The sequence below is a fragment of the Phoca vitulina genome, unplaced genomic scaffold (genome assembly GCF_004348235.1).
Source record: "Phoca vitulina isolate PV1807 unplaced genomic scaffold, GSC_HSeal_1.0 scaffold6, whole genome shotgun sequence".
Taxonomy (NCBI): domain Eukaryota; kingdom Metazoa; phylum Chordata; class Mammalia; order Carnivora; family Phocidae; genus Phoca; species Phoca vitulina.
Window position 1 is genome coordinate 67,383,758 of NW_022589709.1, and position 26,573 is coordinate 67,410,330.

At 36.4% G+C, this 26,573-nt stretch overlaps 1 protein-coding gene across 5 annotated transcripts in view; it reads left to right on the forward strand.

The window, feature by feature from the left end:
- SLC38A9 (solute carrier family 38 member 9) overlaps positions 1–26,573 on the forward strand; it is a 95,748-nt gene that overhangs the window by 47,181 nt on the left and 21,994 nt on the right. For all 5 annotated transcript variants that reach the window (XR_004299410.1, XM_032404406.1, XM_032404407.1 and 2 more), the window contains 4 exons: positions 1,167–1,337; positions 5,431–5,490; positions 8,472–8,666; positions 11,121–11,228. Coding sequence is in view for 4 of the 5 variants with exons in the window: in XM_032404406.1 (XP_032260297.1) it covers positions 1,167–1,337; positions 5,431–5,490; positions 8,472–8,666; positions 11,121–11,228 (534 nt within the window). In the remaining variant the exon portion in view is untranslated. The remainder of the gene's footprint in view (positions 1–1,166; positions 1,338–5,430; positions 5,491–8,471; positions 8,667–11,120; positions 11,229–26,573) is intronic.

Below are 26,573 nucleotides of genomic sequence, written 5' to 3' on the forward strand. Positions count from 1 at the left end.
TCAGGCTCCTCACTCAGCAGGGAGTCAGCTCGAGGATTGTCTCTCTCCCTCTCCCTCTCCCTGTGCCCCTCCCCCTGCGCTCACTCTCTCTCAAATGAATAAATCTTTAAAAAAAAAAAAGAAAAGAAAATTCTATGATTCTTATCAGGTAATGGTGACTTTTGATCTATCCTCTACCAAGAGATCTAAATGTTGGAATCTCCTAAAAGTAGAAAATGTAACAGAAAAATATGAAAATATGAATGTGTCCTTTTCGGTGAATTCACAAAGCTTAATAATACATTGCCTCTACTCATCTCTACAAATTCTGCATCAGGGAAATACCTTTTTAGATTCTTTTAAAGTAATTTAGGACCTAAATAGACCTACATTATTTCAGTGAATCTTAGCAATTTTGAATCAAGAGATCAGGCTTTGTCTTCAATTTTTTTTTTTTTTTTTTTGGGGGGTCTCTATTAAGCAATGGTGTATTTTCTCTTAATTGTATTATTTGTTCTTATCTCTTCCCATTTATCCTCAAGTCCCTTGGTGCTCTTATAGATCTGCTAAGTTCTTTGTATGATGTAGGCATTAGCCCTTTATCCATTATTTCTTGTCAATTTTCTTTTCCATTCAACATTTGAATGGCTTTTGTATTATATAAGTTTGTCTATATCTACCTATCTTTTCCACTGTAATTTCTGTTTCTTCATTTGATAGAAAAGAATAACCCTTCAAGGTCTATTTTTATATTGTCGTCTAACTTTTCTGTTATTTAATTTTTGAATTCTTAGCTCAGTTGTCTGAAATTGGCATGTGGTATAAAGTATGACTCAGGAAAACTTTCCTCCATATGTTATTTAAGTATGCCAAATATTATTGGATAATATCTTCTGACTCTTACTCATGATTTGCTTAGCCTTGATTTATTGTTTGTTGTTATTAATTACAAAATATTATACTATAATCTGTTTCTTTTATTATCTGTACTGTTTTGTTGACCTACAATTTTTTTTATGTGTTTATAATGTTTTAATTTCTGTTATGTCATTCTCTGGTTTAATATCTGGTGGTGGAATATTCTTAATATTTTGCTAAATATTTTGAGTTAATTGGGGGAACACAGATTATGATTATGGGATATATGAGTAACATCTAATTTTATTCTTTCTCTTATTTTTATCTAGCATCAGTGGATACCACTACCTGGGAATATCCAGATGTCTGCAGATACTATTTTGGCTCCTTTGGACAGTGGTCGAGTCTCCTTTTCTCCTTGGTATCTCTCATTGGAGCAATGATAGTTTATTGGGTGCTTATGTCTAATTTTCTTTTTAATACTGGAAGGTTTATTTTTAGTAAGTATCCATATCATATGCTTTAACAGTAGTTACTTTTAGATACAGTAACTACTGCAGTGTTTTAGTTTCAGCCTTAAATTCTGGACTTGGGATAAATAAAGCAAAGAGTCATTTGTAATTCTAGAAAATATAGTTGATTCAGTTTGTTTTAATATCATAGATATACTTTTATCCATTTATGAACTCTGTGTGTATTTGTGCTTTATATGTAAAAAGAATAAGGGGTGTTTTTGTTTTTTTTTTTTCCTCCTAGGCACAGATTTTCCCCCCCATTGGGGTCATTATCCTATCCATTGAAAAAACATGATCTATGCTTATACCCACTCCCCGCCTCAGTTAACTATTATTATATACACAGTTCTCTTTTTTAGATAGAATATACATTCATAGAAACACATAAATCTTAGCCATGCGATTTTGATGAATATATCCATGTAACCCACACCTCTTTCATGAAACCATTCCATCTTCCTAGAAAGTAGTGATATACTTTTTAATTATAAAAATTCAAATTATTTGTTGCTATTATAAAATAACCTAATAAATTTTGGAATCTTTGTCTTGAATCTAGCAGATGTGTTGAACTCTTATTGATTCTAATTTTGTAGATGCACTTTGGATTTTATGTTTAGATAGTTATATTTCCATGAGTAATGAAAATTTCCTGTCCAGTTACTACTTTAAGTGATTCATACATATATACATACATTTATATTTGTATACAGATACCCTTATATTTATATATATATATATATACACAAACACAATTTATACATGTTTATATGTAGACATGCTTATCTTTTTTAAAGTATAAAGTTATGTAGATGTAGTGCTGGTAGACATCCTTATATTGTTCCTATGGAAATCTTTCCCCATTAAATATTAAGTTTGTTGTGGGATATTGGTTATACCCTTTAGCAATTTAAAGATGTTCCTGCCTATTATTTTCTGAAGAATTTTATTAATGTGTACTGTATTTTATCAGACACTTAATACTCTACATCCCTTGGGATGATCATAAGTCTTTTTTATTTGTTTTATTATTTTTTTTTTTAGAAAGAGAGTGTGAGCAGGGTGGGGTGAGGCAGAGGGACAGGGAGAGAAAGAACGCTAAGCAGGCTCCACGCCCAGCACAGAGCCCCACACGGGGCTCAATCTCACGACCCTGAGGTCATGACCTGAACTGAAACCAAGAGTCAAATGTTTGACTGACTGAGCCACCCAGGCAACCCAATCTTTTCTCCCTTAAACTGTTAATATGGTAAAGTATATGGATATATTTTTATTTAAATCATTCTTATATTCTGAGATAAACCTAGTTTAGCAGTCACGATGTCTGTTTTTTAATTTCTTACTGGATTCAGTTTACTCTCGAGAGGAGTGGGGTTACTATTTTATTTAGAACCTTTGTGTCTTGGGTGCCTGGGTGGCTCAGTTGGTTAAGCGACTGCCTTCGGCTCAGGTCATGATCCTGGAGTCCCTGGATCGAGTCCCGCATCGGGCTCCCTGCTCGGCAGGGAGCCTGCTTCTCCCTCTGACCCTCCCCCCCTCATGTGCTGTCTCTCTCTCATTCTGTCTCAAGTAAATAAATAAAATCTTTAAAAAAAAAAAAAAAAGAACCTTTGTGTCTTTTCAAAAGAGATATTAGCCTATAGTCTGTTTGTTTTGTTTTGTTTTTCTCATACTGTCCTTGTTGAGCCTTGGTATATTAGGCTGCTGTAACAAATTACCATAAACTGTTTGGCTTAAAGCAAGAGAAGTTTATTCTCTCACAGTCCTGGTGACTAGAAGTCCAAAATTGAAGTGTCACTAGGGAAGAAGACTCCTTCCTTGCCTCCTCCTAGCTTCTGATGATTGATTGTTGGCAATCCTTGTCATTCCTTGGCTTGTGGCTGCATCACCCAATTTCTGCCTGTCTTCACATGGCCATCTCCCCTCAGTGTGTCTTAGTGCACATTTTTCTCTCCTTATTAAAGCTATCAGTCATTGAATTTAGGGCCTGCCCTAACCTGTATGACCTCATCTTAATTTGATTATTTCCATAAAGACCCTATTTCCAAATAAGGTCACATTCTAAGGTTCCTGTGGACATGGATTTGGGGGGACAATATTCACCTTATCATACTTGGTGTGAGGGTTTTACTAGCCTTATTTGAGTCTTTGGCATCAGGAAATAAAGATTGATCACCTCCAATCTTATCACTAATAACCCTTGAAGATACTACAAAAACCTAGAGCACTACTCTACTGCTTTTATCTTGAGAAGCATACAGTGGAGGTGAATAATTCACATACTTAATTTACTTTATGACCTGAAAATCTAATCCAGCATTTTTTGTCATCTCATTTAACTTTCACATTGAACCCTTTTTTTAAGGGTTACCAAGGTTATAAAAGATTAACATCAAACAGAATAACTTCAGTCTAACAAGAAACACATTCTTACCCATTCTCTCATTAACTATAGAATGATTTGAATGCTCAGGTATCTGCACATGCTTTTTTTTTTTTTTTAATTTCAAGCAGTCAGATACTTTTTTTTTTCAAATTTTTATTTAAATTCTAGTTAGCATATAGTGTAATATTGGTTTCAGGAGCAGAATTTAGTGATTCATCACTTACATATAACATCCAGTGATCATCATAACAAGTGTCCTCCTTAATACCCATCACCCATTTAGCCCATCCCCCACCTACCTCCCTCCATCAACCCTCAGTTTGTTCCCTATTGTTAAGAGTCTCTTATGGGTTGCTTTCCTCTCTTTTTTTTTTTCCTTCCCCATGTTCATCTGTTTTGTTTTTTAAATTCCACATATAAGTAAAATTATATGGTATTTGTCTTTCTCTGACTAACTTAATTTGCTTAGTGTAATACACTCTAGCTCCATCCACATCATTGCAAATGGCAAGCTGTCATTCTTTTTGATGGCTAATATTCCAGTAATATGTATACATACATATATGTATGTATGTATGTATACACCACATCTTCTTTTTCCACTCATCAGTTAATGGACCTTTAGGCTGTTTCCATAGTTTGGCTATTGTTGATAATGCTGCTATAAATATTAGGGTGCATGTACCCCTTAGAATCTGTATTTTTGTATCCTTTGGGTAAATACCTAGTAGTGCAATTGCTGGGTTGTAGGGTAGCTCTATTTTCAACTTTTTGAGGAACCTCCATACTGTTTTCCAGAGTGGCTGCACCAGTTTGCATTCCCACCAACAGTGTAAGAGGCTTCGCCTTTCTCCACATCCTGGCCAACCTCTGTTGTTTCCTGTGCTGTTAATTTTAGCCATTTTGACCGGTGTGAGGTGGTATCCCATTGTGGTTTTGATTTGTATGTCCCTGATGATGAGTGATGTGGAGCATCTTTCCATGTGTCTGTTAGCCATCTGGATATCTTCTTTGGAAAAATGTCTGTTCATGTCTTCTGCCCATTTCTTGACTGGATTATTTGTTTTTTAGGTATTGAGTTTGATGGGTTTTGGATACTAACCTGTTACCAGATATGTCACTTGCACATATCTTCTCCCATTCTGCATGTGCTTTTTACTTTGCTACTTCCTTTAGTGTAACTTAGTGGCACATGTGAGCAATAATTACTACATAATCTTCAGTCTATAAAAGCATATATAATACTTTGTAAAAGCTTTAAGTGATTCTCCAGCTAAGTGTTGCTGTTATAAGTGTTGGTTTTCCCCTTCTGCAGGCTTTAGAACTTTATATAAGAAGTAACTATACTTATATCAATTAGTGTGAATAGAAGAAAAAAATTGTACACTTTATCTTGATTCCAGGGCTTTAACTAAATTCTGCCGTGTGGGTAGATTTCTTTTTCTTTAAATCTTCAATCATGTAAAAATTTTCCATAGTGGGAACAGTGAAGCCAATGACATCATTCCTGTAAGTAGAGGAAGCTGAAAATGGTGAAGCTCTGTTAACAATGAAGCAGTCTTGGTTCAGTGTACTAGGTAGTATTACCACACAGTAGATCTTAAAAGATTTTATAGATCAAAGATTTTAGGGGGTGATTGAATAAGCATCTTTATTTTGGTATTAAACTGTATTTTTTCTTTTAATTTTTAGATTTTATTCATCACATTAATGACACGGATGCTGTACTGAGTACCAATGATAGCAACCCAGGTGAGTAGTTTGAAATTTAAAGTTTAGCTTGTTTTTTTATTTTCCACTTTGCTTCAAAAGGAATTTAAGGTAGAACATATTGCTTTATTTTAGGTAAATAATTAGTGCAACATCATTACCATTATGTTAACTGAGCCACTATGAAATTGATGACAACCAATGTGTTTCAAAAAAAAACAAACTCCATAAAAGGTTGTATTAACGTGAGCTAAACAAGATTGAGTTCATATTATACAATTCACAATTGTAGCTCCATCTATAGAATCCATGTTTGCCTATGAATAGTCAATACATATTTTTAAGAGTTCGTGTCTTTGCTAATTGTTTTGGAAGTCTAGAAGCATAGTTCTCAGGTTGTTAACTTTTTTAGACAATTTACTGTATTATTTACTAATATTTAAGATATACAAATCTATATCCTGTGAAATAATTTCCTAATAATGAAAAAAGGTTAGTAAATGCAGAAAAATAAATTGAAGGCCAGGCAAAAAAAGAAAATCTTAATTTCTTAGAAAAGTTTCCTTTAATTAATTTGTTAAAAATAAATCTTTGTGGCTTGTGGTTTTATCCATTATGGCAGTCATGAGGAAATGAATGTAAAAGCTAATGTAGGGGCGCCTGGGTGGCTCAGTAGGTTAAGCGTCTGCCTTCAGTTCGGGTCGTGATCTCAGGGTCCTGTGATAGAGCCCCGAGTGAGGCTCCCTGCTCAGCAGGGCGTCTGCTTCTCCCTCTGCCTCTCCCTCTCACTTGTTCTCTCTTTCTCTCAAATAAATAGATAAAATCTTTAAAAAAAAAAAGTAAAAGCTAATGTAACCTTCTTAACAGTTATACTGTTAACCTTTAACATCACCTAAAGCTTTATGTATTAATGATTTAGATTTTAGAGTATTAGATTTCAGAAATACTAATGTATCTTTACATTATGTATTTAGATTTATGTGTTTAGATTTCAGAGATACTAAATTGATATCCTTTTGATGAACACATTGATCAATGAGAAGAAAATTCATTCTATATATATATATATTTTTTTTTTAAGATTTATTTATTTATTTAAGAGAGAGAAAGCACACTGCCAGGGGGAGGGGCAGAGAGTCTTAAGCAGACTCTGTGCTGAGATCAAGCCCGACGAGGGACTCCCTCCCACCACCCTGAGATCACAGCCTGTTCCAAAACCAAGAGTTACCGCTCAACCAACTGCGCCACCCAGATGCCCCTCAACATATATTTATTAAGCCTCTTATATGTCAGGAACTATTCTAGGCTCTGGGGATATAATGAACAGACAAAAGTCTCTCCTCTCTTAAAGCAAACCTTTCAATGTTTACTATTCAGTGTCTTACTTTGTTCCTTAATTAAACTCATTAACCTGTGTTTTGTTAACACTAGCAAATGAGTGAGTGCAGTACCAGCTTTTCTGTGGACACACAGACACACACACACACCTTTGAATAATTATATTAACATATTTTGGTATAATTTTAAAACATATTCATAAGTTTCATGATTACACTGATGATTTGGAGAGTACCATCAGCAAAGGCAGTTTACTTTGCATTCTTCTCTTTGAATGATGTGTTAAATACTATGAAACAGTCCATCTCAGTTAATGTAAAATTACAGCTGACCTTTATTGGATACTTACTGTGTGCAGGCATTATTCTAAATATTTTACAGCACTTCTGTAAGGTAGATAATGTTAACTTCACTTCTTAGAAAAACCAAAACACAGCAAAGTTAATGACTTGCCCAAGGTTACATAACTACTAAGTGACAGAGTCAAGATTCATTATTTAGCCAGTTTACTTCCACAGCCTGTGCTCTTTACCACTGTAATTATTAGCACAAGAAAAATTCAAGTTAATTTACTTCTGTCCAGACATAGAAGACAAAAGTATATGTTAAAATGCCGACTAAGCAAGAAAATTAAGTGTTTGGCTTTGTGGCATGCCAAATATATAATGGATAGAGAATAAAATTAGAAACAGAACTTAAAATGAATATATCATTTTCTCTTTGACTAGTGATGAGAATGATTGTTACTTATTAGGAGTATTTTTCACCAGCATTAAGAGTTCTTTTTAAAGGGCTGATTATTAGGAAAAGTACTATTATGAAATTAGAAACACAGAATGATTTGTATCCTCTCTCCTAACAGCAGAAATTGCCACTTGAAGATCAGTGTTAGGAAAAATATGTTTTACTCAGTTCCCAGTTCTCTGGATATCATCTAGGCTGTTAGGCTGCTATAATATGTGATAAACTTTCACGAGAATTATTCCAGATTGCTGGAATTCAAGATTCGTAAGCTATAAGCAGTAGTTAGGTTTTGGCAATACCATGTCATCTGTTTCAATGCTGTCCACTTTTTATTCCAAACCCATAGATTTTGTTTATTGTTAAAAGAAATCTGTTCTGAGGCGGCTGGGTGGCTCAGTCAGTTGGGCATCCGACTCTTGACTTTGACTCAGTTCATGATCTCAGGATTGTGAGATTGAGCCCCACATTGGACTCTGCACTGGGTGTGGAGCCTGCTTGAGATTATCTCTCTCCCTCTCCTTTTGCCCCTCCCTGCCTTCTAAAAAGAAAGAAACAAACAAACCTGTTGTTTGGCCTTCGTGTGGGTTATTAGCACAAAGGTAACAATCACCCTGAGTATTTCTTACATTATTGTATAAATAAGATCAAATACCATTTAGTCCAAAATTTTCTCTCTGGCAATGGAACCAAAAGGTAGTTGGTAGGATAATTTTATAGCTTCCCATAGAAATTAAGGATATACCTCAGAATTTTCTAAGATTCTTCCACCTTTAATTATTTGTAAGTAAAAGTTTCCTAATGTGTTTAAATATAACCCTCTATTTCAGAAAGCAAAAACTTATTCATGATACAAGTTGAGTTTGGTAGAGCAAGTGTCAGTCTCTGGGGTAGTCATTTTGTATTCTTCGTGGTCTTCTCTAATCTGATGCTTTCTGTTGCAGTGATTTGTCCAAGTCCTGGGAGTGGTGACCATCCTGACAATGGCTCTATGATTTTCTATGCCAATGACACGGGACTCCAGCAGTTTGAAAAGTGGTGGAATAAGTCCAAGACAGTGCCCTTTTACCTCATAGGGCTCCTCCTGCCACTGCTCAATTTCAAATCTCCTTCATTTTTTTCAAAATTTAATATCCTAGGTAAGCTGAGGCACTGTGTCATGGAGCTTCTGTGTAATAGAGTACACACTGGATTCTGTGGAAATATGATCTGGCTAGAGAAAGTTACCTACCAGGCTTGTTCACCTATGTTTAATTTGCTCATTCATATGTCACCTTGCTTTCTGTTTTGTTTTTTTTTTCTTTTAAAGATTTTATTTATTTATTTGACAGAGAGAAAGACATAGCGAGAGAGGGAACACAAGCAGGGGGAGTGGGAGAGGGAGAAGCAGGCTTCCCACGGAGCGGGGAGCCCGATGCTGGGCTCGATCCCAGGACCCTGGGATCATGACCTGAGCCGAAGGCAGACGCTTAACGACTGAGCCACCCAGGCGCCCCTGCTTTCTGTTTTTTTTTTGTGGAGTTTGACACAGAGAAAAATGTAGATGACCATTTCAAGTCCAAGTTCTTTTTTTTTTAAATATGAGTTATTAGATTTCCCATTCTATCCTTACTGAACCACTGTTCCTCATTTCTTTGGTGGGTACAACTAGAGGAAACAGATTAAGATTTCAGGAGGAAAGATCCAAATTGTATATTACAGGGATTCTCAATACTAAGGATTGGAAACATAAGAATTTACTAAGGGAAGTTATGGAATATTTTTTCCTACAGTTTCTATTTAAGAGTATAGCACAGAATTATCACCTAGCTTTCAACCTGGGGTGTCATTCTCTAAGTCAACCTAATGAGGTTTATTCTGCTTTTGCTCTCCAGTGCTTTTCCTTTATTGGAATACTATTGCCTCCTTAAAAGAACAGACTTCTTACCGTGAGCCCAGTTTTTCAGAAATTTCTGAAATCACTAAAGAAATTTCACAAATTTCTGCATCATTAAAGGAATGTTTTTGATCCCATCTTCATTTGCAATACTGAACTTTAAGATGGCAAAAGGAACCCCCAATAAAAACTTAGATCTGGTTAACTAAAGATAAGGATAACATTCATAAAAAATTGATTACCCCAAATAAACCATAGGGTTTCACCTCCTCCCTATAGATCTGATCTCCTGGTAGGCAGTGTAGAGTATAAAATAATTAGATTACTCATCACATCAAGGAGTTGGCTTTGGGCGTTTTCAGAAAACCAAAGGAGGGGCGCCTGGGTGGCTCAGTTGGTTAAGCGACTGCCTTCGGCTCAGGTCATGATCCTGGAGTCCCTGGATCGAGTCCCGCATCGGGCTCCCTGCTCGGCAGGGAGTCTGCTTCTCCCTCTGACCCTCCCCCCTCTCATGTGCTTGCTCTCTCTCATTCTCTCTCTCTCAAATAAATAAATTAAAAAAAAAAAAAAAATCTTAAAAAGAAAACCAAAGGAGGAGGTAAGGATATTTCTCTATACCTCTCTGCCTTACAATTGGATTCTGTCCAAGACTGCCGCAGACATACACAGAAAATCAAGCATTGTGGTTATATAAGCTTTGTCCTTTTGTTTTTATCGTTTCTGAATCAGCTAATCTGCAAACGCACAGTGAGCTTATATAACTCGCTTATGGTTTCCTGATTTGCTTGCCGACTTTCCTATGGAACAGATCTTTAAAAGTTAGCATATAGACTGGTAAAAGTATTTGCTAGAACAATCACCAGACCTGTAACCAAGCTGATTATTCTCTACCCCCTTAAGAATATTTTTGCTTTCGCCCTTTTTTTTTTTTTTTTTGGTACTTTCCCTTTCTTTTAAAACTATAGCTTCTTTACAGAAATTAGTATCTAATTCCTATAGAAAGAAACCTACTTGGATTTCTTGACTCTACTCCATAATGACTGGACTTAATTCTTTAAAAGGAAAACTCTCCAACTTCTAGAATACTAAAAAATCTGAATACCCACTTCACCCTATGTATGATTACCTATGAATGGAATCTGTAATATTGTCATCTAGCAGGTAGTACTGCCTAGTCAAACCCTTCTCTAGTTACTAGATCAGATTGTTCATGGATTATTTGGCTTATCGCCTTTCTCAAATAGTCTTATGATCCACATTCACTACTTTTCTTTCTTTACTTTCTTATCATATAGTAAACGCTGTAACAGACTTTTCCAGCTTATTCACCATCTCTAATATTTCCAATACAAAGAATAAGAGTCAGTTTCATGTTGTGTTTTTTTTTCTCCTGTATAAGCTTACAGTTTTGTAATGAATTCTTTGCATGTGTCCTCCTCTTAACTGAGCTCTTAAATAAATTAAACAGTTTCGCATTCTTCAATATATGAGCTACCTTCATCTAGTTCTTCTTAGGCCTACTGCATAGTATTTTGCTTTCTGAAAACTCATATTCACTTGTTTCTATTCTTTAGATCCCACCTGGGTTTTAGTGGGCATAATCAATGAGAGTAATAATTTTCCAAACTGTGCTGAGAATATAGAAACAAAGCTTAATTTTAAAATAGTCTGTAAAACATGCAAAGATGATAAATGGTTTCTGAATTTTTTCTCACAGGCACAGTGTCCGTTCTCTATTTGATTTTCCTTGTCACCTTTAAGGCCATACACTTGGGATTTCATTTGGAATTTCACTGGCTTGTGCAAACAGAGTATTTTGTACCAGGTAAGCTGTTTTGGCCAAATAAAAAATCAATAAATTACAAAAATGTGATCTTTTAGCTAACTATTGTTATTATAAAACAAATAATGTTATTTTTTTTTGATGAGCACTTTTTATTAATGCTATTAAGCTAAAAACAGGAGTGCAGTTAAAATTACTCTGCTTTTCTCTCAGGAGTAACCAAGGCCCTTTGTCATTTCTGCTTGAGAATTAAAGTTCAGTGAAATTATAATGCAATTGAAAAATCAAACTCATTTTCTAGACTTTTCTGGGGAAGCATACCACTAGAATTTCAGAAGCTTAGAACATAGTCATTGATTAACATATGTGGATAATACTGTTCATTAACATCAGTGTTCCCCTATGTTTTTTTTTTTTTTAATTGTTTTTCAGGCTAATTAAGATGGTGGTTATTAAGTGTTCCCTCCCTCCTTTTTTCTCTTATGGTTATAACTTGGCAATTATCTTAAGTTTCACCCAAATTCAGTGGATTTGGGATATGATAAAAGCACCATGAAGCAATGAATGGACAATGCTAAATGAGAGAACAGATTAGAAAATGGAAGTGAGTATTATACTAGTATCCTGAAAACTCATAAGGAGAAAGCAGTACAAAATTTTCTTGTTGGTTTAGAAAGACGACTTTCCATTCTTCACCTGTTAATTCAGGTAGTCTAGGATGCAGGTCTAATTAGTATCTGGTGTTACTGTCTGAAGTCAACAATTAGAATTGTCTACCACTCTTTCTGTTTCTTTTGTTACAACATGCCTGGGTTTTCCAAGTGTATCGAGTTGTTTGTTGGAAGTTGTTTGTTACTATGGTTACTTATTTTCAGATCATCTGGGTGCATTAGCTTTGATTTTTTTATTTCTATAAGAAGCCCATATAGGAGCGCCCGGGTGGCTCAGTCGTTAAGCGTCTGCCTTCAGCTCAGGTCATGATCCCAGGGTCCTGGGATCGAGCCCCGCGTCAGGCTCCCTGCTCTGCGGGAAGCCTACTTCTCCCTCTCCCACTCCCCCTGCTTGTGTTCCCTCTCTCACTGTGTGTCTCTCTCTGTCAAATAAATAAATAAAATCTTAAAAAAAAAAAAAAAAAGCCCATATAGACTAAAAAGTCAGTGTAAATTCAGGATAAAGGAATACTGGAACCCGAAAAGCATCCTTCTCTTCCATATTATATTTAAAATTGGATATGAATGAAAATGACCACTTTAAGCTAGTGCTTCCATTCATTGATAAAAATAGTCTAGGATGTCTCTTCTAAAATTAGGTCCATACTGATTTATATTAAGAGTCTTAGTGATAAACGTTTCTGCTAATGATAAGACATGAGAGAAATATGAAAAAAAGAGTATAAATATTTAGAAGATGGAAAAGAAAACATGTTTAAATATATATTAAGCCATTTATTTCACTTTATTTCATTTCTAAATGATCTGAAGGGAGAATCATGAGGATTAAAGAGGCTTGTGTTTATATTTATGGTCCTGAAGTTAGTTACTTTATTATGAATGAAGAATTTTTTAGGAATCAAAATATGTCATAAATCTTTTTCAGTAAAGGCTAATTAAGAATCAGAGAACTTTGGAGGGTATGAGTCTTTACTGTCCTTGATGAACAGTTCACATAAACTTATAGTTCTGATTGAATCTTTATTTATATACTTTTGTTACAAAAATTTCTTTCTCAATGCAGTGGATCCTATTGCCCTTCTTGCCAGGTAATTGGAAAAGTAGAAAAAACTACTCATGTGTGTTTCATCCTATCCTTTCCTCCCTCCAGGACTTTATTTCTGTAGTTATCCCTTCTTTCTCCTTAATCATGTACCATCAAATATTTCCTTTACTGAACTATTCCTACCAGATAAAAATCTCTCTCTCAGTCTTAAAACAAAAACTCAGATAACTCCACATTCCCCACTAGCTATTGCTTCCCTTTAAAGAAAAACTCCTTGAAAGAGTTGTCTATTCTCACTCTTTCTACTTCTCCTTCCATTTTGCCTTGAACTCGTGTTTGCTAGGCTTTTGCCCCAGTCACTCCACTGATATCCAGTAACTCCATCTTGGTCAAATCCAGTGACCAGTTCTCACGTCTCTTCCTGCTCAACTTATCAGCAGCATGAGCATATTTGGTTACTCCTTCCATCTTGAAACATTTTTTGAACTTCTAAAACCCTATTTTCTCTTTTTTTTTACTTTTTTTTTATTAACATATAATGTTGATGAAGTTTTTTATCTTGATGAAATCCCAATAGTTCATTTTTGCCCTTGCTTCCGTTGCCTTTGGTTATGTTTCTAGGAAGAAGTTGCTGCAGCTGAGGTCGAAAAGGTTGCTGCCTGTGTTCTCCTCAAGGATTTTGATGGATTCCTATCTCACATTTAGGTCTTTCAACCATTTTGAGTCTATTTTTGTGTGTGGTGTAAGGAAATGGGCCAGTTTCATTCTTCTGCATGTGGCTGTCTGATTTTCCCAACACCATTCGTTGAAGAGACTGTCTTTTTTCCATTGGACATTTTTTCCTGCTTTGTCGAAGATTAGTTGACCATAGAGTTGAGGGTCCATTTCTGGGCTCCCTATTCTGTTCCATTGATCTATGTGTCTGTTTTTGTGCCAGTACCATACTGTCTTGATGATGACAGCTTTGTAATAGAGCTTGAAGTCCGGAATTGTGAAGCCACCAGCTTTGCTTTTCTTTTTCAACATTCCTCTGGCTATTTGGGGTCTTTTCTGGTTCCATACAAATTTTAGGATCATTTGTTCCATTTCTTTGAAAAAAGTGGATGGTATTTTGATAGGGATTGCATTAAATGTGTAGATTGCTCTAGGTAGCATAGTCATTTTCACAATATTTGTTCTTCCAATCCATGAGCATGGAACGTTTTTCCATTTCTTTGTGTCTTCCTCAGTTTCTTTCATGAGTATTCTATAGTTTTCTGAGTGCAGAATCTTTGCTTCTGGTTAGATTTGTTCCTAGGTATCTTATGGTTTTGGGTGCAATTGTAAATGGGATCGACTCCTTAATTTCTCTTTCTTCTGTCTTGTTGGTGTATAGAAATGCAACTGATTTCTGTGCATTGATTTTATATCCTGCCACTTTACTAAATTCCTGTATGAGTTCTAGCAGTTTTGGGGTGGAGTCTTTTGGGTTTTCCACATAAAGTATCATATCTGCAAAAAGTGAGAGTTTCGGGGCGCCTGGGTGGCTCAGTCGTTAAGTGTCTGCCTTCAGCTCAGGTCATGATCCCAGGGTCCTGGGATCGAGCCCCGCATCGGGCTCCCTGCTCCGCAGGAAGCCTGCTTCTCCCTCTCCCACTCCCCCTGTTTGTGTTCCCTCTCTCGCTGTGTCTCTCTCTGTCAAATAAATAAAATCTTAAAAAAAAAAAAAAAAAGTGAGAGTTTCACTTCTTTGCTGATTTGGATGCCTTTTATTTCTTTTTGTTGTCTGATTGCTGTGGCTAGGACTTCTAATACTATGTTGAATAGCAGTGGTGATAGTGGACATCCCTGTCGTGTTCCTGACCTTAGGGGAAAAGCTCTCAGTTTTTCCCCATTGAGAATGATATTCACTGTGGGTTTTTCATAGATGGCTTTTATGATATTGAGGTATGTGCCCTCTATCCCTACACTGTGAAGAGTTTTAATCAAGAAAGGATGCTCTACTTTGTCAAATGCTTTTTCTGCATCTATTCAGAGGATCGTATGGTTCTTGTTCTTTCTTTTATTAATGTATTGTATCACATTGTTTGATTTGTGGATGTTGAACCAACCTTGGAGCCCAGGAATAAATCCCACTTGGTCGTGGTAAATAATCCTTTTAATGTACTGTTGTATCCTATTGGCTAGTATTTTGGTGAGAATTTTTGCATCCATGTTCATCAGAGATATTGGTCTGTAGTTCTCCTTTTTGATGGGGTCTTTGTAAAACCCCATTTTCTCTTGATTCTTCTACATGACTGCTTTCTCACATTCCTGACCAGTTAGTTATGGAGTTATGTAGGGTTTTATTCAAACTACTTTTCTCTCTACCTTTATTCCCTAAGTAATATCATGTAGTCACCTGGCTTTATATACTGTCTATATGGTGACTAGTCCCAGTTTTGTATCTAGGCCAGATCTCTCCACTGAGATCCATCCTTATCTACCTGCCCCTTCTACATCTCCACTTGGACATCCACTAGGTATTTCAAACTTATATTTATGAAAACCAAATATTTGTTTCCATCCTCATCCACCCCCATCCCACCAACCTGCTTAATCTGCTCTTCTCCCAGGTATCTCTATGTCAGAAAGTGGTAGCTCCAATTTTCCACGTGCTCAGGCCCCAAACTTTAGAATCATACTTAATTGGTTTTTTTCCCCACCTTCCATATCTGCAAAGCATGTCAGCTGTACTTTTTTTTTTTTTTTAAAGATTTTATTTATTTAACAGAGAGAGAGACACAGCGAGAGAGGGAACACAAGCAGGGGAGTGGGAGAGGGAGAAGCGAAGCAGGCTTCCCGCTGAGCAGGGAGCCTGATGCGGGGCTTGATCCCAGGACCCTGGGATCATGACCGGAGCCAAAGGCAGACACTTAACGACTGAGCCACCCAGGCACCCCAAAGCGTGTCAGCTGTACTTTTAAAATAAATTGAGAATCTGACTACTTTTTACCATTTCCACCAGAAAGAATTAGTCAAGCTGCTAATCTTTCACCTGGATGATTATAGTAGCCTCTTAACTAGTCTCACCATTTCCACTCCTCCTCCCCCTCTGTAGTTTGTTCCATACCTAGCAACCAGAGTGAGGTTTTTAAAACACCACCTTCAAAAACCTGGTTTCCCATCTCATTCATCTCATTCAGAATAAAACAAGCCTCTGGGTAACTGGGTGGTTCAGTTGGTTAAGCGTCTGCCTTTGACTTAGGTCATGATCTCAGAGTCCTGGGATTGAGCCCAGTGTTGGGCTCCCTACTGAGCGGGGAGTCTGCTTCTCCCTCTGCCTGCCACTCCCCCTTGCTTGTGCTCACTTTCTTTCTCTCAAATAAATAAATAAAAATCTTTAAATAAATAAATAAAGCAAGCCTCTGTCATAGTCCACAGGTCCTATATGATCTGACTCCTGGCATCCTGTCTGCCGTCATTCCCTGTTACTTTTCCACTTACTCAGTCCACTCCAGCCACACTGTTTCCCTGCTGTTCCACAAGAATGGCAAGCACACTCCTAGCTCAGAATTCTTGCACTAACTTTTACCTATACATGAAATGCCCTTGTCTTTTCTTAGGTATCCACATGATTATTATCATTAGAGAGGCCTTCCCTGGCTTCCTGCCCACTCCCACTTCATAATGGCTTATTTTTCTTTAGAGCTCTCATCACTACCAAATCTTTTTTTTTTTTTTTTTTTAATTTTTTTATCATCACTACCAAATCTTATATGCAAGTATCCCTGGTTATCTAAATCTATTAAGTTCCTAATTCTAATAATGAGTTGAAATATTAAGGGATATCTATTATTCTAATCTATTTGGTTCTTGAGTTTCAGATAGAAAGTAGCAGAAGTTAAGAAAACAGAGGACTTTCTAAAAATGTTTCTTAATCTACTTGGTTCTTGAATTCAAGAGTGAAAGTTCAGTTGGTAAGGAATACCTGTATTTTTTTTAACTTGTGTATCTGTCATCCTTAACAAGAATGTTTTAGCTCGGGCGCCTGGGTGGCTCAGTCATTGGGCGTCTGCCTTCGGCTCAGGTCATGATCCCAGGGTCCTGGAATCGAGTCCCACATCGGGCTCCCTCCTCGGTGGGAAGCCTGCTCTCCCTCTCCCACTCCCGCTGCTTGTGTTCCTGCTCTCGCTGTCTCTGTCTCTGTCAAATAAATAAATAAAATCTTTAAAAAAAAAAAAAAAGTTTTAGCTCCTGAGAAAAGGGATGTTCTTTGTTTTTGCTTTCTGTACTTCTGTATTACTCTTGTATCCCCAAGGCCTATAATAATTCCAAGGGCATAGTGAGTAGTCCGTAAACAATGTTGAATTAATAAAGGTGTTTATCCCTACTCCCTCCTGAATCTCATTAAAGCAATAGTGAAGAAATAAATGTAAAAACAAACACAAAGAGACTATAGATGAGACAACAGCAGACAAGAGACAGCAGTAGATTGTTAGATACTGGAAAACTGGTAGATGGTTAGACTGACAGCAAAGCAGACAAAGCTGAAATTTAAGTACCTGTAGAGAGGGATTCCATCACAAAGGAGAACATTTTAAGCTATACATTGAAACCCTAAGTATTTAGAGGCATTTGGGTCCCTCCGAAAACAAGAGTAAGGAAAAGAGCTTAAAATGGGGAGAATTCTTTGCAAGTTTACATCAGGAATAGGTAGATAGTTAGATTATAAACCCTTTTTCCCCCTCAACCTAGCAAGTGATGGAAGAAACTGAGTTAGGCTCAGAAGTCAGATTCTCCACATACAACAAAGGGTGGGAAAAAGGCTTTAGTCTGAAAATGGAGACTAAGTGAAAGTGTTATGTTGAGTGGTAAGACTCTCCTCTCTCCCTGTACCCCTCCAATTCTCTTTTCTTTACTCTTTGGCTCCCAGAATGCTGAGAGCATAGGATAACAGAGGATTCTCCTCTGGAGAAACTGACAAGTCCAAGAGAAGAGACCTAGAGTCTTGGACATGTGGGTTCTACCAAAGAAGTGGCAGGTACTTTGCTTGTATCAGACCATTTAGATGTTTACTAAGTATACATTTTTTTGTGCTTCAATATAAAGCACCAAAGCATATGTGCTTCGATATAAAAAAAAAATAGGCAAAGATCACTAGATTTTTGTGGAAAGCCTCTTACATGAAAACAAAACTCAGTCAGGGGGGAAGACCTTGAAAGGAAAAGAGAATAAGAGGGAATAAGAATAAGAAAACTTGCAAAAAATTACCGTCTCAACATGACAAAAGAAAGTGATATATCCATGAAACAATATTTGGGTGCCAAGGAAGGAAGGAAAGAAGGAAGGAGGTTGGTCTTAGAAACCAAAAATATAATAAAAATTAAGAATACAAAGAAAATTTGGAAGATAAAGCCAACTTCCCAAAAAGTAGATTAGGAATCCTGGATAGATGGAAGAAAGGAGGGAGGGAGGGAGGAAAGAAGGAAGGAAGGAAGAAAGGAAGGAAGAAAGAATAGAGAAAAGATAAGAAAATTAAAGCATTAATCCAGGTAGCCTAATAACTAAAAATAGTTCCATGGAATAGAGAGAAAATGAAGGGGGGGAGGAAATTGCCAAAGAAATAATTTAAGAAGTTTCCTGCTAACCAAAGAACATGAGTTTCTAGAGGTACAGGTCCCTAAAATCCACACTGAAGCATATCATCGCAAGATTTCAGAACACCATGGATAAAGAGAAGACCCTGAAAGCTTCTAGGGATGAAGAACAAGTTTACACAAAAGGTCTGGAGTCAGAATAGTCTCAGGCTTTTTAACAACTCCTAAAACTAGAAGACAGAAGAAGTGTCATGAAGGTCTCAGGATAAGTTATTTTAACTTAAAATTCTAAATCCCACCATACCCTAACTCAAGTGTTAGAGTACAATAGATATTTTCAGAAGGTAAAGTCTCACAAAATTTTACCTTCCATGCACTCTTTCTCACAAAAAAAAAAAAAACACAAAAAACCCTGCAGAATGTGTTCCACCAAAAAGCAGTAAATCACAGAATCCTCAGAGTAGTGGTGAAGGGCTATCCTAGGAAACAGCCGTGCAGCAGGCCTAGCAAGCAACCTGCCCAGATCACAGCAGCAGACAGAGGGCCCCAGGAGGCATTTTTTCAAAAGGAAAATGAAATGGAAAAGATTATTTGATGTGTTGTATAGAGTAGGTTTCTTTTTTTTAAAGATTTTATTTATTTATTTGACAGAGACACAGCAAGAGGGAACACAAGCAGGGGGAGTGAGAGAGGGAGAAGCAGGCTTCCCGTGGAGCAGGGAGCCCGATGTGGGGCTTGATCCCAGGACCCTGGGATCATGACCTGAGCTGAAGGCAGACGCTTAATGACTGAGCCACCCAAGCGCCCCTTGTATAGAGTAGATTTTTACCATTCTTTTGGAGAGTTTGGGGAAAAATTCGTGTTAAGGAGACAGGCAACCAAAAAGAAAATACCTCCAAATCTCTGTAAACCTCCATAAAAACAGGCCAACAAAAGTATTTTTATATAAGAAAATATAATGATAATACATTTCATGGCTTAACTGTGAATAATGCAAAATAATCATCAAAATTAAAACACTGAATATTTATTTTTACAAAACCAAAATTAGAATTGGGGGGATAGGGGATGGGAAAATGTGAGCAGTGGTAGTAACATAAAAGGTCAATGGATTATGTCTAAAATTTTAAAAATAAAGGAAAAGGAATATAAGCATATTAAATAAGATAGATTATAAATTTAAAGTGTGCTGAATAGTTATAAGAGGTATAATTAATTACCTCTAGGAAACAGGCTTTAAGATGGGAGGTATGAAGCAAGAGAATGCTGTTTTTTGTTGGAAGCCCTGTAATACTTTTTAACAATTGGTACACATTTAGGACTACATTTTTAAAATGAAAACCTGTTAAATGCTTTGAAACTGATTTCAGAAAGACTTCAGACACTGATATCCAAGGATTATGCAGTGATTTGCCATTTGTTAGCAGCATTGTGTTCATCTGCAACCAGAAAAAATAATTTTCTAACCACATATGCTTTAAATAGTTTTGTTATTAACTTTCCATTAGGAGCAGACTACATTCTACCATGCACTCACTGATACTTAATAATGCCTCCAAATATAATGGAATTTCTGTTTTCATATTTTTTTACATGTAAGCCCTATCATTTTTTTTTGTTTTTGCTTTTGAACTTTTTATTGAGGCATAACATACACATATAAAAGTGCACAACTCTTAAGTATACAGTTTGATTTTCACAATGTACCAGATACCCAGAACCAGAGCAAAAACTAGCACTCTAGAAGTTCCTCTCATTATGCCTACCAGCTGCTGTCTCCCTGCAAAGTTAACCACTGTTCTAACTTCTAACCCCAAAAGTTGGTTTTGTCTGTGTTTTGTTTTGTTTTGTTTTTAAGTCATGTAAAAGAAATATAGAACATATGTTCTTTAGTGTCTGGCTTCTTCCAGTCAACATTAAATTGTGATATTGATCCATGTAGTTGTGTCCATTTGTAGTTCATTCTCATTGGTATTTCATTGTATAACTATACCCACAATTTGTTTATCTTTTGCTGTTCAAGGACGTTTGTCTCCAGTTGTTTAGTATTATGTTTATTGCTGTACTCTATTCTTATACATATTTAGGGTGAAAATATGACAGCTTTCTCTTGAGTATAAACCTAAGAGTGGATTTGCAAGGTCAAAGGGTATGCATATATTCTGCTTTGGTTGATATTGCCAAATGGCATTCCAAAATGGTTGTATACTTTAAATGGGTGAAGTGCATATGAATTATATCTCACTGAAACTGTTGAAAAGAATCTCAGGTTTTTAAGAAAATTACTCAGTGGGGCGTCTGGGTGGCTCAGTCGTTAAGCGTCTGCCTTCGGCTCAGGTCATGATCCCAGGGTCCTGGGATTGAGCCCCGCATTGGGCTCCCTGCTCGGCAGGGAGCCTGCTTCTCCCTCTCCTTCTACTGCTCCCCATGCTTGTGCTCTCTCTCTCTCTCTGTCAAATAAAGAAATAAAATCTTTAGGGCGCCTGGGTGGCTCAGATGGTTAAGCATCTGCTTTTGGCTCAGGTCATTATCCCAGGGTCCTGGGATCGAGTCCCGCATCGGGCTCCCTGCTCAGCGGGGAGCCTGCTTCTCTCTGCCTCTGCCTCTCTCTCTCTCTCCCTGTCTCTCATGAATAAATAAATAAAATCTTTAAAAAAAATAAAAAAGAAAGAAAATCTTTTAAAAAAAGAAAAAAGAAAATTACTCAAAAAGAGTTTTTGTTGGTTAATTGGAAAAAGCCAGATATTTACTCATTCTAATTTGACAAGTTAAAAACAACACTGTTATCACCGGCCATGGTTAGAAAAGGATCGATTAACAAATTGCTTCAGAAAACATTTAGAGGTAATAGAAGTTGATTGCTCTGAAAGACAGGAAAGATCAGCTATACTGAAGGGAGCTTATTGAAAACTGAAAGATCTTAGCAAAAAGCAAAGGCATTCTGAAGAACAGTTTAAAATAGAATTTTGACCACTTAAATGGCTGAAGTCCTTTATTCTGAATATAAAGGAATACCTCTGATTATGTGCCATACATTGTCAAAAAGAGATGTGGCTCACTACCCTCCAGGATCTTACAGTTGAGCAGTAAGATCAATTTGTGAATTACTGATCATAATGTAGAGATAAATCTAAGAGACAATAATCTAGGGGGATTGCATACAAATAAAAATTAGAAATCAGAGAAGGTTTCTAAGGACCTAAAGGAGTTCTTTAAATGAAGAATTGGTGGAAGGGATATATGCCAGGTCAATAGAACAACATGTTTAAGCAACAGTTAAGGCCTGAGATAACACGACCCATTTAGGAAATTACAAGAATCTGGGTTGCTGGAGTGAAAGAATACTAGTTGGGAAGTGATTGGAGATAAGGATAAAGAGGCCAAGTCCCAATCATGAAGAGCCTTCTCTTTTAAGCTAAAAACAACTTTAGTGGCACTGAAACACTCCTTCCCCTTTATTTAAGGCTGGCTGAAGTAGGAGATAGTTCTCTATGACTCCAGGACATCAGTAGGGTAGAGGAAAAATAGTCCTATAATTCCCTGCCTAAAAGTAGGGTTCATAATGGAGCTGCTACGGTCAAATGCATAATAATAATGGTAATGGTAATAATAACAATAATAATATAATAACTTGAGGTCAGAGGTGCTATAGCCTCATTTATGCATTCTCTCTGCACCAACAGAATATGTAGAAAAGCAGTGTTAATGAAAATACTGTCAGAACGTGAATGTGCTAAAGCACTGCTGAGGTAATAATTGAGAGGTGGGTGTGGCTGATCCAGTTTGTATATTTTGGGCTCCTTTAACATAAATGAATTGACCATGTATGTCTGGGTTTATTTCTGGGCACTGTCTTCTGTTCCAGTGATCTCTGTGTCTCTTTTTTGCCAGTACCATACTGTTTTGATTACAATAGCTTTGTACTGTAGTTTGAAATCTGGGATTGGGCTATCTTCAGTCTTGCTCTTCCTCAAGACTGCTTTGGCTTTCAGGGTCTTTTGTGATGCTATATACATCCTAAAATGGATTGTTTGTTCTATTTCTTTGAAAAATGCCATTGGAATTTTAATAGGGATTGCATTGAATTGCTTTGGGTAGCATGGACATTTTAACTGTAATAATTCTTCAAACATGGACATGGAATATCTTTCCATTTATTTGTGTCGTCTTCAGTTTCTTTCATTACTGTCTTATAGTTTTCACCTTACAGGTCTTTCACCTCTTTGGTTAAAATTGATTCTTAAGTACTTTATTCTTTCCGATACTATTGTAAATGGAATTGTTTTCTTAATTTCTCTTTCTAATGGTTCATTGTTAGTGTATAGAAGTGCAACAGATTTTTGCATATTGATTTTGTATCCTGAAACTTTACTGAATTTATTTATTAGTTTTAACAGTTGTTTTTTTTTTAAAGATTTTATTTATTTGATAGAGAGAGACATAGTGAGAGAGGGAACACAAGCAAGGGGAGTGGGAGAGGGAGAAGCAGGCTTCCCGCGGAGCAGGGAGCCCGATGTGGGGCTCGATCCCAGGACCCTGGGATCATGACCTGAGCTGAAGGCAGATGCTTAACAACTGAGCCACCCAGGCGCCCCAGGTGTAAGTTTTTTGGTGGAGTCTTTAGAGTTTTCTCTATATAATATAATGTCATTTGCAAATGGAGACAGTTTTACTTCTTCCTTTCCGATTTGGGGGCCTTTTATTTCTTTTTCTTGATTAATTGCTGTGGCTAGGATTTCTAGTACTGTGTTGAATAAGAATGGTGAGAGTGGGCATCCTGTCTCTCATTCCTGATCTTGGAGGAAAAGCTTTCAGCTTTTCACTGTTGAGTACTATGTTGGCCATGGCCTTTATTATGTTGATGTACATTCCCTCCATACCCAGTTTAGAGTTTTTATCATAAATGGATATTGAAGTTTGTGAAATGCTTTTTCTGCATCCATTGAGCTGATCATATGATTTTTATCCCTTGTTTTATTAATGTGGTCTATCATGTTGATTGATTTGTGGATGTTGAACTGTCCTTGCATCCCTAGAATTAATCCCACTTAATCATGGTATAGAATTCAGTTTGCTAATGTTTTGTTGAGGATTTTTGCATCTATGTTCATCAGGGATATTGGCCTGTAATTTTCTTTTTTTGTAGTGTCCTTGCCTGAATTTGATATCAGGATCAGGGTAATACTGGCCTCATAAAGTGAGTTTGGAAGTGTTCCCTCCTCTTTTATTTTTTTGGAAGAGTTTAAAAGGGATTAGTATTAATTCATCTTCATATGTTTGCTAGAAATCACCAGTGAAGATACCTGGTCCTGCCTGGACTTTTCTTTATTGGGAGATTTTTTATTACTGATTCAATCTCCTCACTAGAAATTGGTCTGTTCATATTTTCCATTTATGATTCAGTCTTGGTAGTTTGTATGTTTCTAGTAATGTATCTATCTCTTGGTGTCTAAGTCCAGTTTGTATCCAGTTTGTATCCAGTTTGTTGGTGTATAAGTGTTTACAGTCGTCTCTTATAAATCTTTGTATTTCTGTGCTATCAGTTGTGATGTCTCCCCTTTCATTTATAATTTTTTCATTTGAGTCCTCTCTCTTTTTTCTTGTTTAATCTAGCTAAAGGTTTATCTCTTTTGTTTATCTTTTCAAAAAAATACCTTAGTTTTATTCATCTTTTCTATTGTCTTTTTAGTCTCTATTTCACTTATTTCTGCTCTCATCTTTGTTATTTCCTTTCTTCTACTTTAGGTTAATTTGTTCTTTTTTTCTCATTATTACTTGAGGTATAAAGTTGGTTTTTTTCTTTAAGATTTATTTATGTATTTTTGAGAGAGTGAGCAAACGAGCATGAGCTCAAGCGGGGGAAGGGGCAGAGGAAGAGGGAGAATCCTCAAGCAGACCCCCCACTTAGTGCAGAGCCTAACATGGGGCTCAATCCCAGGAACCTGAAATCATAACCTGAGCCAAAATCAAGAGTCAGACACTTAACCACCTGAGTCACCCAGGCATCTAGTTAGGTTGTTTATTTGAGATCTTTTTTGTTTCTTAATGTGGATGTTTATCACCATAAACTGACCTTATAGAACTGTTTTTGCTTCATCCTTTAAGTTTTGGTAAGTTGTATCCATTTTCATTTGTCTCAACATCTTGATTTCTCTTTTGATTCCTTCTTTGGCTCATTGGTTGTTCAGTAACATGTTACTTCATCTCCACATATTTGTGAATTTTCCAGTTTTCTTTTTTTTCTGTAATTGATTTCTAGTTTCATACCATCGTGGTTGGAAAAGATGCTTGGTATGATTTCAGTTCTTTTAAATTTGTTGAGACATACTTTGTGGGCTAACGTGATGTATCCTGGAGATGTTCCATGTGCACTTGAGAAGAATGTGTATTCTGTTATTGGATGGAATGTTTTGTAAATGTCTATCAAGTACATCTGGTGTAACGTGTCATTTAAGTTCAATGTTGCCTGATTGATTTTCTGTCTGGGTGATCTGTTTATTGTTAAACGTGGTATATTGAAGCCTTCTACTATTACGATATTGCTGTCTATTTCTCCCCTCAGATCTGTTCATATTTGCTTTATGTACTTAGGTGCTCCTATGTTGGGAGCATAAATATTTGCAAATGTTTGATGAGTTGATCCCTTTATTATTATATAATGACCTTTTTTGTCTCTTGATACAGTCTTTGGTTTAAAGTCTATTTTTTTGGATATACATATAGCCCTGCTTTCTTTTGGTTTACATTTGCATGGAATATCTTTTCTCGGCCCTTCACTCTGAGTCTGTGTGTGTCCTTAAAGCTGAAGTGAGTCTCTTGTAGGCAACGTCTGGTTGAGTCTTGTTATTTTATCCATTCAGCTACTCTTTTTCTTTTGGTTGGAGAATTTAGTCCATTTACATTTAAAATAATTTTTGATACATACAGTGGCTAACTGAACATAATATTAAAGAAAAATACTCCTTCTGGAAAGTCATCCCAAGGAAATCATCCTGGATGTGCACAAGAAAAAAATAAATAAAGTAATTATTGATAGGTATGGACTTAATATTGTCATTTTATTAATTGATTTCTGGTTGTTTTGTAATTCCTTTTTTCCTTTCTTTCTCTTTTGCTCTCTTCCTTTGTGATTTGATGACTTTGAATTCTTACTAAAGAGTTTTTCAGTTATTGTTCTGCAGAGAATAAAGTCATGTAAATAATAATTTTATCATATTTCCAAAAATGGTACCTCTCTTACTATTATATAAATATAATTCTGATTATTGATCTGAAGTGATCAATGTATCCTTATATGCCCAATGTATTAAGAGTTGGTTTTGGCAGTGGGGCTCTGGCTGGCTCAGTCAGTAGAGATTGCAACTCTTGATCTCGAAGTAAGTTCGAGCCCCACGTTGGTTGTAGAGATTACTTAAAAATAAAATTGTTTTAAAATTTTTATTTTTTTAAATAGAAGTGGGAGTTGCCTCCACATTTTATTTTATTGCTTAGATGTAAAAAAAAGTTAAAAGATTATAGACAGAAAAGGGGAAATTTTTCCTGAGAAAAATTTTTTTATTTTATTTTTTTTTTAGAGAGAGCATGTGTACATGGGTGGGGGGGGTGGGTGCAGTGGGAGAGGGAGAGAGAGACTCTTAAGCAGGCTCCATGCCCAGTGCAGAGCCCACCACGGGGCTCGATCTCACAACCCTGAGATCATGAGCTGAGCCAAAACCAAGAGTCAGACATTTAACTGACTGAGCCACCCAGGCACCCCAGAAAAATAGACTTTGAATTGCTTCTGCAAATAAGAATTTAGATGAAAGCTAATAGACCAACAAAAACTTAATGGAAAGCTAAAGTATATAATTTTTAAACTCTTACATCCTGATTTATTTCAGAGCCAGTGCTTGATTGTTAGTTATTCTTATTTCCTTTCCTAAATACTATGGCAAAAATCAGTGGACTTTCTTTTCTTTTTATAACTAAGGAATCCCCTGAGACAGGTTGTTCTTCACTTTTGCCACCTACTTTGCCTAGATATAGCACTGTTTTCATGTAAATCTTGGTCTTATTCTACATAAAAGCAGTTTTTCATTTTTGTGTTAGCAAACCTCAAAGACAGAAATTGGCA